The 16,203-nt window shown below is 38.3% G+C and overlaps 1 protein-coding gene across 1 annotated transcript; it reads right to left on the reverse strand.

Moving 5' to 3' along the window:
- Window positions 1-1,979: 1,979 nt before the first annotated feature.
- LOC148854643 (H/ACA ribonucleoprotein complex subunit 2-like protein) lies at window positions 1,980-14,711 on the reverse strand. Its single transcript, XM_088985307.1, has 4 exons — window positions 14,271-14,711; window positions 14,020-14,089; window positions 3,957-4,062; window positions 1,980-2,367 (listed from the first exon to the last, which is right to left on the reverse strand). The coding sequence occupies exons 1-4, from the start codon at window positions 14,347-14,349 to the stop codon at window positions 2,206-2,208; spliced, it is 417 nt and encodes a 138-aa protein (XP_088841433.1). The 5' UTR covers window positions 14,350-14,711; the 3' UTR covers window positions 1,980-2,205.
- Window positions 14,712-16,203: the final 1,492 nt, after the last annotated feature.

Here is a 16,203-nt window from a genome sequence, read left to right on the forward strand (position 1 = left end):
GAATTTAAATTGACAGGTTACAGGTAGAAAAATAATAATAGTATAAAACTATGTTTCTATCAGCAATTGCTGATTAAGACGTTAACTTGCTTTGATTTTTGTGATTTTGGTGGTGACAACCACTGGTAATGTCTAGCTGGTTATAGATTATTCTCGGCCCCTCCTTTCCATCCAACAGAACAGCCACAAATAGAAGCAGCTGCTGAGAATGACAAGATGACGCCTAGCTGTAAGAAATCAGTTGTCCGATGTTGTTGTTGCCTACATTCCAAATGTTCACAGGGGTTAGAATGTAAAAGAATGTCCTTTGAGGAAATTTTATGTAATGTTTTTTTTAAGATTTTTAGCTTGCACTCCACCAGGATTCAGATTTGAACTGCAGACCGATAACAATTCAAATTTATGAAAGCTTCACCTATAACACTCATACCCGCCTGTAAATTAGCATCAATTTTGATTTAGCACCTACCCCCAACTGTACAGTAAGTTAGGATTTCAAAGGTGGACTGAATGATAAAAAACCCTTTTTTTTATCATCTCAACACAAGATACACGGTATGTGAATCAAATTGTAACAAGTGAGTAGTGACAGCAATCTTCTTCCAAGGGACTGAGGGCAGGTTTGGTCCAGAGCCCAGTGACACCGAGCCCACCTTCCAGCTTGCTGAAAGGTCTTCTTCATCTGCTTCCAATGAGGGACCATTTGCAGCATGAAAACAGCTGAACCACGTGGCATTTTCTAGCATTCAAGAATAAAACATCAAGACAAACAAAAGCAAGAAAATGAGAGGGTTTACAAACAGTCACTCCGAGATGGAAAGGACTTGGTTTTGAATTGATACTCCAAGGTAGATCCCATCTGCTCTTATTTGATACATGATAACATGAGATGAAAAAGACCCACAACTTAATTTGACTGACAGAATTTATAATGAGTAAATTCAGATTATTGTGTATATCATAAATAAAGAATTAAAATCAAGTGGATATTGGTGTGTATCAATATAACTGATCTCGTTTGTTTTTTTATTTTTTTTATACTTTTTAATTCTATAGGTATTAAAAGGTCCCACCCATCATTTTCCAAGTTTTGAATATTTTAAAAAATATCATTTTATTAATATATCCATAGGGTATACAACAATACAGATACGATACACCCCACTATTTTAATCCTTAGAATATCGTATCTATATTTTAGTCCAAGCTTATGTCATATTAAAAATCTGAAATAAGTCGCATTATTGGGATCAACCGATCAAATCCAAATTATTTGACAAAAAACGAAAGAAAAATAATAAAGGGAACCAAGGGTGGTAAAAGAATGCCATCTCACTCATTTTCACAAGGGAAAAAAACAGAAGGTATGAATTTCAAATGCGGTGTATTCCTTCTCAGCTCGTGTACGTTTTTTGGGTAGAAAAACTGAGATCCATACTTAACGTCTTAACTCCTCAAAGTGGTTTGCAACTTGCATTTTGCAACATTTTGCAACTTGCTGGTTAAGTGACAATGAGAAATTTTATATTTAACCCAATTAATAAACAATTAGGAGGTATTTGTCATTGAGACTTTGAGAGGGAAAATTTGGTCAATGAAATTATCAAAAAACCCATGCTCTTTTTTTTTAATTTATATAAAATCCAGGGAAAGTTTTTTTTTTTTTGAGTACCAATTACCTGAAAAATAAAAGAATATAGAAAAGTACACCTACCTTAATAGTGCATTCATCCATGTAAATAACTTATCAAAAGTCGAACAGGGCCTAAAATTGAGGCATGGGCGTCAAGATAATCTTTGCCTTGGCTTCCTCTTGCTGAATTTGCTTTTGGACCCTTTTCTTTTTAGCTGAAAGCATGTTTTTTATTTAGGGACATTTATGGTTTGAACCCCCTTTTTTCTGGTTGTTTTGAATGTATTGTCCCAACCCCCCTCCCCAATGCTATGTTTAATCCTTCAAAAGCCATAAATAAAATAGATTTAAATTTAAACCTTAAAAACATATATTAAAAGCCATGAAACTCGACCGACTTGGGTCCTTCCTTTTTAGGAATGATAAAGCAATCGAACCCACATACACCCGAAATCAATTCAAAAGATATCATATATAACACCATGGAAAGGTAAGCTAAAATTAACAACAATCCCTAGAAGCTAAAAGTAGACAACTGAATTAGTATTGGTTTTGTTTTTTTTTTTTTTCTTTCAGAAAAGAGAGGATGTCAGTTCAGACACATCTTGTACAACTTGCTCATAATCTGCCTTCAATTTTTCTTGGTCCTCCTGGCCCAGCTCCCCCTTGGTAGGCTTGGTTAGCACCAAGACACAGCATGTAGGCCTCTTGGTAGCTCCTGCAGTGGCAAGATCCTGAAAAAACGGAATAAATTAAAAAAGAAAAAAAAAAAGAATACAGCGATGTAAAATAAAAGAATAGGGAAGTTAATTGACAAACGGCAAAGAGCAAAATGGTAGAGCCTGCATGCTCACAAATGTGCATTTTGCTCACATATGGTAGAGCAAAATGTACGTATTTAAGGAAAGATGTTCAGGATCTAAAAAAAAAAATAGAGACTAGTGGAAAGAAAAAAGATTGAAAGTTGAAACAGATTTAAGGTACAGGTTTTTAAAATTGATGTGCCAACTACTTAAAAGCAGGTAAATTGATTGTTCATCATCACCCAAGCCATATCGGCATATTCTGACTATTAGAGGGTGGAGGTGGTTTGTATCTTTCAAAAACAAGTTGGAAAAAAGTTGATACAGGTCCTATTATACAACTTGCATTATCAAAAGATGGATTCTTTATCCCCATGAAGACGTGCAATAATGGAAAGCAGACATTGTATCTTTACTCAAAAGGAAGAAACATAAAATGGAATGAGGCATTAGCTGCTAAACAAGATGAAAAGAAATCATTACAGTATACTTGTATTGGTTAAAAAATAGAAGAATGAGAAGAGTACTTAGAAATGTGACAAAGGTAAAAAGAATGCATAGCTAGACAACTGCAACAGAAAGGGAGCCAAAGAAAATAAAAAAGGGAAAAAAGGGTAATCCCTTTTACATCCATGTCATAAATAGGGACAAGTTGCGTATCTATGCAAACAGTAAAGCTGCTCATGCTGAAAAGTTACCGAATGAGGTTAGCCCCAATGTCAATTAGTTAAATAGATAATTTGGACATTCAGGTTCATTTGATACGTCAAGGGTTTGAACAGTTACACCAGTGTCTTCAAACTGACCTGCAGGGTGAAACTGGTGACCCAGTATTAACTGTGCAGCTTTTAGGGCTGCCAATGGGTCAGGTAGACCCAACAGAATCAAACCAATTTGGAACAATTTTATAGGGTCTGGGTCTGCATTATGTCTCCCAAATGTATATTGGTCAGCTCTAGGTTTTTATACAATGTTCCTATTATAACTGGGTTAGGATTTGAGTTGTCTTGAGCCGATTAAGACCCAAAAGACTATATAGTTATCATGCCCAAACGTGTCAATTTAACAAATTTGCAGGTTATTGTCAAATTACAGGTTAAAACGTGAAAGTAGAACTGCCGATTATTTATAATTGGATATTACCAGGCAAGATCCAATAGCCCTAATTAATAATTGGGCTGTCTGGGTCCATTATTGAAAACCCTAAAGGGTCTAGTTCGACTGGTCCTGCACGTTTATTTATTGGTTTGGGACTGAGTCTATCATGACCCAGACACGACTCACTCGGCTTAAAAAATACCTGCTTAGATCAATGAAACTTTACTAAGATGCACAACACATGTGACCCACTCATAGATAATGGACTGCATCATGGACACAAAAAGAGCTTCATAAACAGATGATGTAGCTTATGCTGTAGGACAGGGTCGCAAAAAATCCACCATAGCAGGGATCAGTATCCTCAAAACAGAAAATGAAAACGGTGGAGAGAATGGTAAATCATGAGTCTTCCAATTTACCTCCTTGGAGGGAACATATACATAGGGAATATCAGCCTCCTCACATAAGATCGGAACATGTGTGATGACGTCAATAGGAGAAATATTCCCGGCTATAACACATAAACTGCATCCAACAAGCAAAACATCTCCAATAGTCTACAGAGCTGAACATTTATTAAAGGCAAACATGAAAACACAGTAATTCAAGGCCATTAATACCAAAAACAGAAAAATACACCAGCAACAACTCAACCTATGCAGAAGAGCAAGTTCAAGAAAATAGAAGTAAAAAAAAAAAAAAAAAATCATTGACATATGGTAATTCAGTTTCAGATAATCATGAGTCTGAGAGCATGAGAACATAGGTTCAAGTCTGGGAGGCCACTTTGTGTAAAGAAACAAAAAATGCCAACAGTTAGGACTGTAGCCGGTCCACCCCTCCCAACACCCCACATAGCTAGGACCAACATTTTTTTTTTATCAATAACACTTTCATTAATTCATCAATAGAAGATTTACAAAAGGAAGACAAACACGCTTATCTTCCAAGAGCAACAAAGAACCTCAAGAAAAGAATAAAAGAAAGAGAAAAGAAAGAAAACACACTAAAGTTACAGCTTGGCCCAAAAAAGTGAATCCCTTTCTGCCCCTTGTTTAGCTAAACCGTCAGCTAGGGAATTAGCCGATCTTTTAACCCAACGTATCTTAACTTCCATCTCCCACACCAGCCACTTGAATTTCCTCCTCTCATTATTGTACTTCCATAAGCCATTGTGATCTTTAAGCAGCCACCCTATCACCACCTCTGAATCCCCTTCAATTAAGAATTTCCTGATGTTCAACTCCTTAGGTTTTTGGACTCCTTCCATAACTGCAAAGATCTCAGCTCTAAGGGAGTCACCCACCCACTCCAATTGGGCCTGAGAACATGGCAGAAATGACCCCATTTTCATCCCTAAAAACACCCCCAATCCCCGATTGTCCCGGATTTCCCCTGTTGCACTCATCAAAGTTTAGTTTCACGAATCCACTAGGTGGAGGGGTCCAAGCCACACTCATTACTGACTTAGTTTGTGTGCAATTTGCAATTTCACCCCACTTCCTCAACATGTCATCCACAGTGTAATCTGTGAAAAGTTCCAAAGATTTCAGCAATTGTACCGCCCTAATATGAATGATAGCCCTCAGATCTGCTACTCCTCTCTGAGTTTCTGAGAATATCATGGAGTTTCTTTCAAGTGTCCAACATACTGTAGCCCTTAGTCCTCTCCACATTGTCCTTCCCCTTTTTATCCGCCACCTGAAAAAAGAAGGGGAAAAAAGGCCTTGCAAGTCTGATGGGGGGTTCCAGCAACAACCAAATAGGGACAAATCCCATTCCCAAATTGACCTCACAAAATGGCAAGACACCAGTAGATGAAAACCAGTCTCCCCATCCGCTTTACAGAGAACACACCACTGAGGTGACAAACAAGTATTGGGTCTCTTCTTTTGGAGTAAATCACTAGTGTTGATTCTTCCCAGATAGGCTTCCCAACAAAAACTACCAACCCTAGGAGGTATTGCTCTGCACCAAACCTCATCAACAGAAAAAGGAGGGAAGGTAGGACTGGTGGATTGACTTAAGACTTTGAAAAAAGAAGCACAAGTAAAAATGCCATTGGGAGAAGGTGTCCAAATTCTAGAGTCCGCCCTAGTGGGTTCTAAGACAATGTTATCAAGAATTGCAATAAGGCTCAAAATAGTGTCAGAGTCTGAGTCCCTCAAATCCCTTCTTAGACCCAAGTTCCACATATCCCAGAAATGGAAGAGAACGGGGTGGTAAAAGACAAGATTGGCTCATTTTTCAAATCAGAAAGAGCAAACAAAGAAGGAAACTGATCCTTTAGAGGGGCACTCCCCACCCAGGTTTGTTCCCAAAATTTGATGGAGTTACCGGAATTCAAATCATACCTGATATTTGGGGAGAAAACTGGAAGTAGGTCATGAATGACTTTCCAAGGAGAATTGCTTGTGGTCCTAGCTCTGATTCTAGCGTTCCATCCATTATGCTCCAGCCCATGAATACTTGCCACTATTCTAGCCCAAAACTTCTCCTTCTCCACTAGGAATATCCACAACCACTTTCCCAACAGAGTCATATTCCTTCTCCTAATATTCCCAAGCCCCAAACCACCACATGACTTACTCCTACAAACTATCTCCCAGCTCACTCTATGATCCCTCTTTTCCTCTCTCGGTTCCCACAGAAAATCTCTCATTAACTTCTCCAATCTATTAGCAACCTTCACTGGGATTTTAAACAACGATAGGAAAAAGATAGGTAAATTAGCAAGTGTGGCCTTAATAAGAGTAATTCTCCCACCAAGAGAGAGGTAGTTCTTTTTCCATGACACCAATCTTTTTTCAAACCTTTCCACCACCGGGTTCCAAAAGCTCTCTCTCATGGGATTATGCCCTAAAGGCAACCCTAAGTAGTTCAAAGGCCAACCCGAGACTTCACACCCCAATACTTCAGCACTCTCCCTGATCTCTCCCTTTCCCAAGGTTAACTTTCAAGTTAGATATTTGCTCAAACAATTGTATCACCAACTTCAAATTACTAATAAAGCTCACATTAACGCCTTCACAAAACAGAATCGTGTCGTCAGCAAATTGCAAGTGAGTAAGAGGGGTTTCCGCCCTCCCAACTCTCCAACCTCTAATGAGCCCCCTGGAATCTACTCTGTGAATCAATTTCCCCAAAACCTCCGCAATTAGAATGAACAAGAAAGGAGAAAGGGGGTCTCTTTGTCTTATACCCCTACTGGCTGGAAAGAAGTCTACCACTGTCCCATTCACTAGCACTGAGTAATAACAATTCCGGACACAACACATGATCCACTTACACCATCTAGCCCCGAACCCAAATTTAGTCAAAACTTTCCTCAAAAAATCCCAGTCCACCAAGACATAAGCCTTTTCCAAGTCCAACTTACAAACCACTCCCTTCTTTTTATCCCTCTTAAAGTTCTCCACACTCTCATTATCAATTAAAATCTGATCAGTGATTTGTCTTCCATTCACAAAAGCTCCTTGGTAGTGTGCAACAATATCTGGCAAAACCTTCTTCAACCTTAATGACAACACTTTTGCAATGATCTTATACAAGCTATTAACCAAGCTAATTGGCCTAAAATCCTTCGGGTGGGAAGCATATTTCTTTTTTGGAATTAAGGCTATAAATGTGGAATTCACACCCGAATTGACAATTCCTCTCCTATAAAACTCCTCAAATACCTGCAAAAGATCATCTTTCAAAATGTCCCAACAGTCCTGATAAAAACCCATAGTGAACCCATCCGGCCCTGGGGCTTTTGTTCTAAACATAGAAAATACAGCCTCTTTGATCTCTTCTAAACTAAAGCTTCTCTCCAACCTTCTCTTATTCTCCGCCCCTACATCTGGCCAGTCCAAACCTTCTACCCACACCCTTCTACACACAGGCCTCCTTAGGACCGATTTGAAGTGCTCCACACAACCCCCGACAATCTCCTCTTGATGCACTAGCTCAACTCCATCTACTACCAATTTGGAGATCAGGTTCTTCCTTCTCCTGCCTTCTGCTAGAGAGTGGAAAAACCTACTGTTTCTGTCCCCCTCTTGCACCCATTTACATCGAGATTTTTGCCTCCAGCTAGTTTCCTCCTTGTGCAGGCAATCCTCTAACTGTCTTCTTAAATCTCTCCTGAGCTAAATGTCTTCCTCTCCAAGTTCTCCCCTTTCTTCTTTAGAGTCAAGTTCTCCCCTTTCTTCCTCTCCAAGATCTCCCTTTCTTTTTTCTATCCTCCCAAACTCAACCAAATTCCACTCATTGATTTTTGCATTCAAAAATTGAAGTTTCTTATGGAATTTCATCCCTTCCCATTCCACCAATGGGTTACACTCAAACCATCACTACCTCACTTTGTTGTTAAACCCTAGGTGGAGTAACCACATATTTTCATATCTAAAGGGGGTAGGACCTCCACACCTTATTTCCTCCTTACATAACACTATGGGCCAATGATCGGAGGTCACCCTTGGAAGAGCTCTAGAAGCCAAGGTTCCCCAATGGACTTCCCAATCCAGAGAGAACAGGAATCTATCCAATTTAGAACAAATGGGTCTAGATTGGAGATTTGACCAAGTAAATGTCTTATGAGCTAAGGGGATCTCTTTAAGCTCAAAGTCATCCACAAAGCTGTTAAACTTCCTCATGCTTTTTGTCACTCTCTGGTTAACTTTATTGGCCTAAAATCCTTCGGGTACGGACCTTTTTTTATAATTAAAAAGAACATGGTGACGTTAACAAAATAATCACCGTCAGAACAAGGAGTTAGAATATTTTTTTCTTTCTATTTTTTTTCTTTTAATAGGAATGTCTAACATTATTAATGAAGCACTATTCTGAAATGTTTAATATTGATAACTCATGGATGTAAACAAGTTGCAGACAATTTTAGAAGATACATAAGCATAACCTCAGTGAAATCAAACGGAAACCATACAAATGTAAAATGAGCCATCATGCAAAAAAATATTGTTCATAATTTCATATCAATATGTGGTTTGGTAGAGGTCAAGAGTTGGACCCTTTACATGTCAAGTACTCTAGGTGAAACATGTTCTATAAAACTGAATTAACAATAAGGGCATGCAAGAGTGTTGCACCTATGATACAAAATTGCATATAACTGTTAGAAACGTAAATATTAATGCACCATATGCTAGTACATATATTGCAAAAGACATGCTAGTAAAAGTTCATCAGCACAAAAGATAAAGTCAATTCATATTGTATAATGAACAAGTAAATTAGTACATTATATACCAAAGAAAAAATCGCTTAGTCGTCTGAAGAGAGGAGTTTAGACATAAGGTGTTTTACATATGGAGTTGACTAGCCGTCCATAAATGTTAAACCAGTGATTTAAAAGCGCAAGGCACAAAAAAGGCACAAGGGTCAATTTGGGCCCAAGGCGCAAGGCAAGGCACGTGCCTTTTTGAAGCAAGGCGCAAAAATAAAAAATGCTAAAAAATAAAAAAAAATGTCAGAAAAAAAAATAAAAAATGCCAAAAAATAAAAAAATATATTAAACATAATATTAATAAAATATATAAACTTTAAATTTTAAAACAAATGTTTTAAAAACCTATTATCTAAAATTAAAATACACACACGTAACATGTAAAGCATATTCAAATGTAAATTTAAAAATAAAATCAAACATATAAAACATTCTCAAGCATGTAAAACCCAAAATCTCTTTTTTTTTTATCAGAAACGATAACTTTCATTAGAGATAAATTAACCTGAAATACATAATTCAACCCTTATTAGAAAAGGTTGATCCAATAAACATCAAACATTACAGCACTGCCCAAAAAAGACTCTCCCTTGCAGTCCCTTGTTTTGCTAGGGCGTCAACAAAACCATTTGCTAATCTCCTTACCCACTTGAACCAAGCACCCACCTCCCTTGTTATGCTAAGAATTTCCCTTATCAGCTGTCTATATTGCCAAATTCCCAGCTGCCCTGATTGCATCCACCCAATTACCAACTTGGAGTCTCCCTCTATCTCAATCTACTGTAGCCTCAACTGTTTGGCCAGTTTTACACCTTGATGTAGTGCCAGGATTTCTGCTTTTAAGGAATCTCCAACTCCTATTGGACCTGAAAACAAAGCCATTATCTTGCCTTCATTATCTCTGTAAACACCTCCTATACCAGATGGGCCTGGATTACCTATACAGCTTCCATCAAAGTTCAGTTTCACCCTTTGTTGTATCGGTGGGGACCAAACTTCCTATATCATAGCTTTGGAAGTAGTACTAGATGCCACAATACCCCAACTTCTATAAATGCCTTCAACTGAAAAATCCTTAAAAATATCACAGGATTTCAACCAATGGATAACCTTAGTAGTTATTCCTTCCACAACCTCTTCCTTGGATCTACATCTGCCTTTAAAGATCCTATTGTTTCTTTCCTCCCACACTGACCACAATACAGCAGTGTAAAACATATTACATTCCTGATTCTACGAGCTGCCTTTGTGCCACGCTCTTCAAGGCAAGCCCAAACAAGTCCTTGTTAGGGTCCTAAATTCTTACTTCTCACACAAAAAATAATTATTTATAATTTTAATTGCTTTTAAGAAGATATTTTAGTAGAATGAATGAATGAACATCATTACCAAATAAGAGGTTAAAAAAAAGCAAAAAAGCGTCAAACTTTCAAAAGGCGCACACTTGGGTCGAGGCACAAGACACATCAGGCACACCAAGCATGCGCCTAGGAAATGCACCTTGCTTATGCACCTAGGCGCGTGCCTTTTAAATCACTGTGTTAAACATAGTGTTTAAAAAGTGCAAAGGCCATTTTGCACCTGAGGCACAAGGCGCAAGGTAAGGCGTGCGCCTTTTTGAGGCAAGGTGAACAATTAAAAAAAAAGAGGCTAAAAATTCAAAAATAATGCAAAAAAATCAAAAAATCTAAAACATAATATTAATAAAAATATAAACTTAAGTTTTAAAGAACCTATTATCTAAAATTAAAATACATAAATATAATATGTACAGCATATTCAATGAGAATTTAAAAATGAAATCAAACATATAAAACGTTTTCAAGCATATAAAACCCACAATCTCTTTTTTTTCTCAATTGCATCAAGTAGCTAATGTGACATATTACATTCCTAATTCTGCGAGCAGCCTTTGTGCCACGCCCCTCGAGGTAAGCCCAAACAAGTCCATGTTAGTGTCTTAAATTCTTAGTTTTCACACAAAAAATAATAATTTTATAGTTTTAATTGATTTTAAGAAGATATTTTATTAGGATGAATGAATGGACAACATTACCAAATAAGAGATTCTTGACGCTTTGTGAATGAGCAAAGCAAGCGAAACTAAAAATTTATGACCCTAACATGGACTTGTTTGGGCTGGCCTCGAGGGTCGTAGCACGGGGGCGGAGTCCCCAGCCCAGCCACCAGACTAAAAAAAAAAGCGGCAAATTTTCAAAAGGCACACCAGGTGCACACCTAGGTGCACCAAGTGTGCCTTTTGAATGGGCTACGCCTAGGACCTGGGCGAGGCGCCTACCCTAAAATGCACCTCATCTGTGCGCCTCAAGCGTGCCTTTTAAATCACTAGTTAAACATGTTTGTCATCCCCTATTTTACTTCACTGTCACCTTTATAGGAGGTTAGGTTTTGAGAAGGATCAAAATCCAAACCACAATATTGAGGTTCTACTAATCTAAAGTAGGGGCACCAACAAAATAGGTGTTTCTCATATTTCCTCCACATACAAATACTTCCACAGTATTTGGATCCTAGCTTCTAAAATTTTAAAAGCATGTTATCAACCTCATCCATGCTTCACTAATTTTATGAAGTTTGAAGAGGCTAAGTAGTCAAGTAATGTTTTGTGTGGTGTTAAGTTGGAGTCCAGTGTTCAACTATTGTGAGCTCTAGCAATTGCTTGGGGGTTGGACTGAGTTTGAAGTTGGAGTGGCAGGTGGTTTGTCAAATATGTTTAGGGTTGAAGTTTAGATCTTGGGTAATTGAGTTGCTTTTTGTATGTTTTGGTTGGATGTTTTTTGTCTTTCTTTTGGTTTGATGATTATTTTTTTGGAGAGGTTGTTTTTGATTTGTGATGTTGATGTCGGAGCTGGCTTTTGGTTGGGCAAAGGGTGGTTAATTTCTTCTCTCCAGTGATTTCTTGTCACCTTCCTATGTGCATGGTAAGGATGCATACATCTATCCCTCCCCAGACCCCACATGGGTGGGAATCTTGTACACTGGGCTGCCCTTTTTTCTTATAATCTCTTCTTATTTTTAATAAAATTTTTATTTTACTATCCAAAAATAAATAATGAACTCTGACTCCCTTCGGATAACTGCTTTTCTAGAACAGACTTTCATTTCTAAAAAAGGTAAAACTCAATAGCTTTCCAATTTGGCAATGTTAGAAACAGGGGCAAAAGGTGGATATGGATAAGTGAACAAGTTTCTCTGGAAGGATGATCATGCTAAGTCCAACAACAATGCATTGATAATGGTTTCCTGGAAAAAATTGAAGTAGACTTGCCCTACTTCTGTCAATTATTTTCATAGATCAGCTTCAGCCTAAAGGTCTTGGTGTTACAATATTTCCATGCTATGTCCAACAACCATTATCAATGCATTGTTCTTTTGAGGTCCTTTTGTTTATGTTTTGTACAGCTTCTCATTGTACAAAGGGCTGGTTGATTAATACTTTACCTTTTGTCAAAAAATAAAAATAAAAAACTTCTGGTAATCTTCTCAGCAACATACAAGACAAATAACAATCCTTGGCAGTGGGCACCAATGCACCATTTAGTGATACTTACATTGTTAAGTTGCAATTTCCAGTACACTGAGACAAGTTCAATAATCAATTCAAGAAATTAAAGGAGCATATTTATTTACTCAAGAAGTTGAGTAAGTTTATTTATGGAATACATCCTAAAAAGGTAAAGGGATTGTCTTAATCTTGCTCAATGAAGTTCCCATCCATGTGGGAGATGGTATCCTGGCAACAGATTGCACATGACCCACATCCCTATTTAAAATATAAGTCTAGCCACCTAGCTAGCACTTCAAGCATCCAAATCAGAATGCCTGTAAGGATTAAATATTCAAATGATATTCCACACAACAATGCCATGCTTTTATGTGCCAGTGCCACTAAGACAATAAAAAACGGCCATTACCCAATGCGGGTCCCAGCTATTCATGGTCTTCGGAGGAGTGTACTAGATACTGACATAACCTCCCACATTTTCTTCTACAAAGTGACCACTCTGAGACTCACCAATACTCTCATGCTTGTCAGCCCAAGATTGTACCATTGCCACTGGAACATTCACTGGAGCACTATCTCATTTGAATTGTACGCTTTCAACTTAAAGCAAACAACATTAAGGATCTGTTTATTAATGGCTTAAATGGATGAATTGAATGAAATATTGCTTTGTATTTTGGGGTTAAAATAATCAAATAGTAAAATATTTGAGGGAATGGCATGCAATCTAACTTCAGCTTAATGTCACAACCTGACTGCTCCTGTTGGCTAAGTCGTGTGGCACTCACTTAGCCCTCCAAGCAAGTCAGCCGAATTGCATGCCAAAGACCCTTCTTACCAGGTTGCTTGAATGCTAAGGGCTCACACTAAGGTACACAAGAGCACACCAAGTATTGTAAGAGGAAGAGATTGCATTATACCGGTAGAAAGCTTACAACTCAAAGAATGCTCTTACAACTTGGATGCTTGCTACAACTTGAAAGCTTGTTGCAAATGAAGGAGGGAACCCCTATTCATACACTAACCCCCTCCAGGAATCCTCTAGAACTATGTACAATTGGCATCATCTAGAAGCACCTCTAGAACATTCTACCTTCTACACTCTTCTAGAGGATGCCTTCTCCATAAGATCCAAGAACTTTCTAGAGGAAGTCTAGATTGCTCTCAACCCCTCTAGGTTGTTCCACTCAAACCCAGATTGTTCCACAAGGTTCTAGAGGGTTCCACCAGCATCTAGCCCCTTCTAGACACATGGAGAACACTCCATCACAACCCAGAACGCTCAGGAAAACTCCAAAAACATGCCGAATTGGCTAAAAACCTCAAGAAACATCTAGAAAACCTCTAGCCAAGCACCCCATTGTGTCAGTTCGTGACACTAAGCCATTAAGGAGCCTGTAGCCACCTAATTGTTGTTGCTGTTCTTCTAAACTCCTGAATTAATTATCCAACAGATAAAAAAAAATAGTGATTATTTCTAACAAAATCAGCATAGTATATCTCTCTCCGTGTGTATTAGATTTGCTACTTATCAGTGAACAAGAACAGAATTGTGATATGAGGCAAATAGGTTGATGGAATTGGTTGAGAACCAACTTTTATCACTCAGAGATAATCCCAATGTATTTACCATTTAGCAGTTTTCAGTAAGCCTCTAAAATAAGGACCGTCTCCTCAGAAAACAAAACAGAAGAATAAATAATACATGAAATATAAGAAGACAGACCCGATGTTACCACGTCGAATACTCTTAACCACCTCCTTAACTCCTCTCTTCAAGCATTTAGCTTCCGAAGCTGAAAAATAAAAATGCCCAGAACACAGTTAAAACAAATAACGAAGAAACCAGGAAGGCCCGAAAATGCATGATTAAGGAGGCAAAAGCAACTACTTTTTCTCAACATACAGAAATATAGAGACATCTAATGGCCTTTCGATTGTAGAAAATGCTAAAAAAGAAATCAAACAACAGTATACCTCTTCTGACCAGCTTGAGAGTTCTCTTGCAAAGCTTCTTCCCTGCAAGAGGTTTCGCTATGGGAGCGAGTGACAACATCTTCTTCCTCTCCTACTGCGATTTCTCGGTCTCGCTGTCGCTTCCCATCTCTCCCTTCCTCTATATGTTCTTTAACAGAGAAGTGGCCCGAGGCACGAAAAATTAAAAAAAAAAAAAGGGTTCAAGGGAGCTGACAATGGAGTCTCGTTTCTGCCCTCCTTCGTTTCGACTTTCGAGGGTTTTAGGCCAATTGCAACTTGCAAGGCAGGAAAGGGTTTAAGGGAGTCGACGATAGCAAGTGAAATTTGCAATTCCATATTCACGGTTATGATGTACTTGTTGCCCTTTGCTTCATCAAAAGACCTAATTAATCTGAAGCGTCCCTTCTATGAAATTGACGTGGGTGTTTGGACTGTAGGTCCGTGGAAATGAGAGATCGAGATTCTTTTTTAAAAAATTTGAAAGTAATGTGGCTCCTGGGATTCGAGCCCAGGCCTCTAGGCCACAACGTAGAATTCTTACCACTAAACTACAGCCACAAGTTATTTCAAACACCAAATATTTCAAATTATACCGTAGCTTTTAATAGTATTCATATATTTGTTGAATGGACTGATCAGCCCGATATCGGCCTAATTAACCCGGGTATTGCGATGATATCATATCATGTAAGCATTGTCCCAACTGTGGGGATAATGGGTGAAAATATTGACCCCAACCCATTCAATCCAGCCGCTTATAAATCCACTTATACCCATCCATTTCGGAAGCAGGTCATTATAGATAAGAGTGACTCATTAGAATCAGGGGAATTGGGTCAAGATGGAGTTGGGTTGAGGGTATTCATAGGCTTGTAAAGGGTCAGGATCGGTTGGGTATCCATTTCATAAGCAGGTCATCCCCTCTCTCTCTCTCTCTCTCTAGTCGTTAAGTCACCATTATATTCTATTCGGTGTCAATATTATGAGTTCTTAAATCATTTTTTACCATATTAACCAACTAATTCAAATCACTTACTCATTTGTATTTTGTACACGATCAACCATTCTATTTTACTTGCCCTCATTTTTCAACTTTTTTCAAAAGCTTCATTTTTATCACATGTTGGCCTTGGGTTTATAAAACTTCAAGGCTTTATTTCATACATATGTTTCTATTGTGCTTCTCCTGCCCTTACCAATGTGATACGCACATTGGACGGTACACAAAGAATAGAACGAGTATTTGGACATGATTCTAAAATTCATTATAGTTCCCATTCTTTAAGATACCAGTGTTTGTTCATGTTGGCCGGAGATTGATTTGATTGTTATATTTCATCACCAGTCACCACCTTCGGTTACATGGTTAGTCATTTTCTTCTTTTTACTCTTCTTTTTTATCTTTTTTGGGGTTTTACATTGAGAGATTGCATGTTCCCCTATCGATAACACTCCCGGCCAAACCCAAATTTTGCTTCGTGGAGAGGTATTTCCAATGTATAGCTGCAATGTATTGTGGGGTTGACGTGGGGAGGCAATTCGAGTTACCCCCAGCCTTGACAACAGTGGGATTTGATCCCAAGTTGAAAGTTGTGCATCTGCTACAAACCAACCAGAGATCTTACCAACTGAGGTGGTTGGCACATCATGGTTAGGCAATTTTTGTGCAATTAGATTTTTATTTGGATCTGGTTAACACTACCACCACCACCAATAAGAATCAATCAGAGATATTACCAACTGAGGTGGTTGGCACATCATGGTTTGGCAATTTTTGTGCAATTAGATTTTTATTTGGATCTTGTTAACACTACCACCACCACCAATAAGAATTCACCTCTGCACTCCAGAGAGGGCACCCCACCCCACAGCATACACCAACCGTGTATTGCGAACATCTCCCACATAATGCATGCTGAGATATGCATGTGAG

This window comes from Nelumbo lutea, chromosome 4, assembly GCF_056320005.1.
Source record: "Nelumbo lutea isolate HS-2025 chromosome 4, American lotus-T2T, whole genome shotgun sequence".
NCBI lineage: Eukaryota > Viridiplantae > Streptophyta > Magnoliopsida > Proteales > Nelumbonaceae > Nelumbo > Nelumbo lutea.

What these genes read in the sequence shown, in the direction of transcription:
- LOC148854643 (XM_088985307.1), bottom strand. Translation starts at nt 14,349, where the DNA reads ATGTTGTCACTCGCTCCCATAGCGAAACCTCTTGCAGGGAAGAAGCTT. An exon ending in ATTCGACGTGGTAACATCGG is followed by an intron (nt 4,063 to 14,019) that starts GTCTGTCTTCTT and finishes TGTTGGATGCAG; the next exon opens with TTTATGTGTTATAGCCGGGA. An exon ending in TATATGTTCCCTCCAAGGAG is followed by an intron (nt 2,368 to 3,956) that starts GTAAATTGGAAG and finishes CCGTTTTTTCAG; the next exon opens with GATCTTGCCACTGCAGGAGC.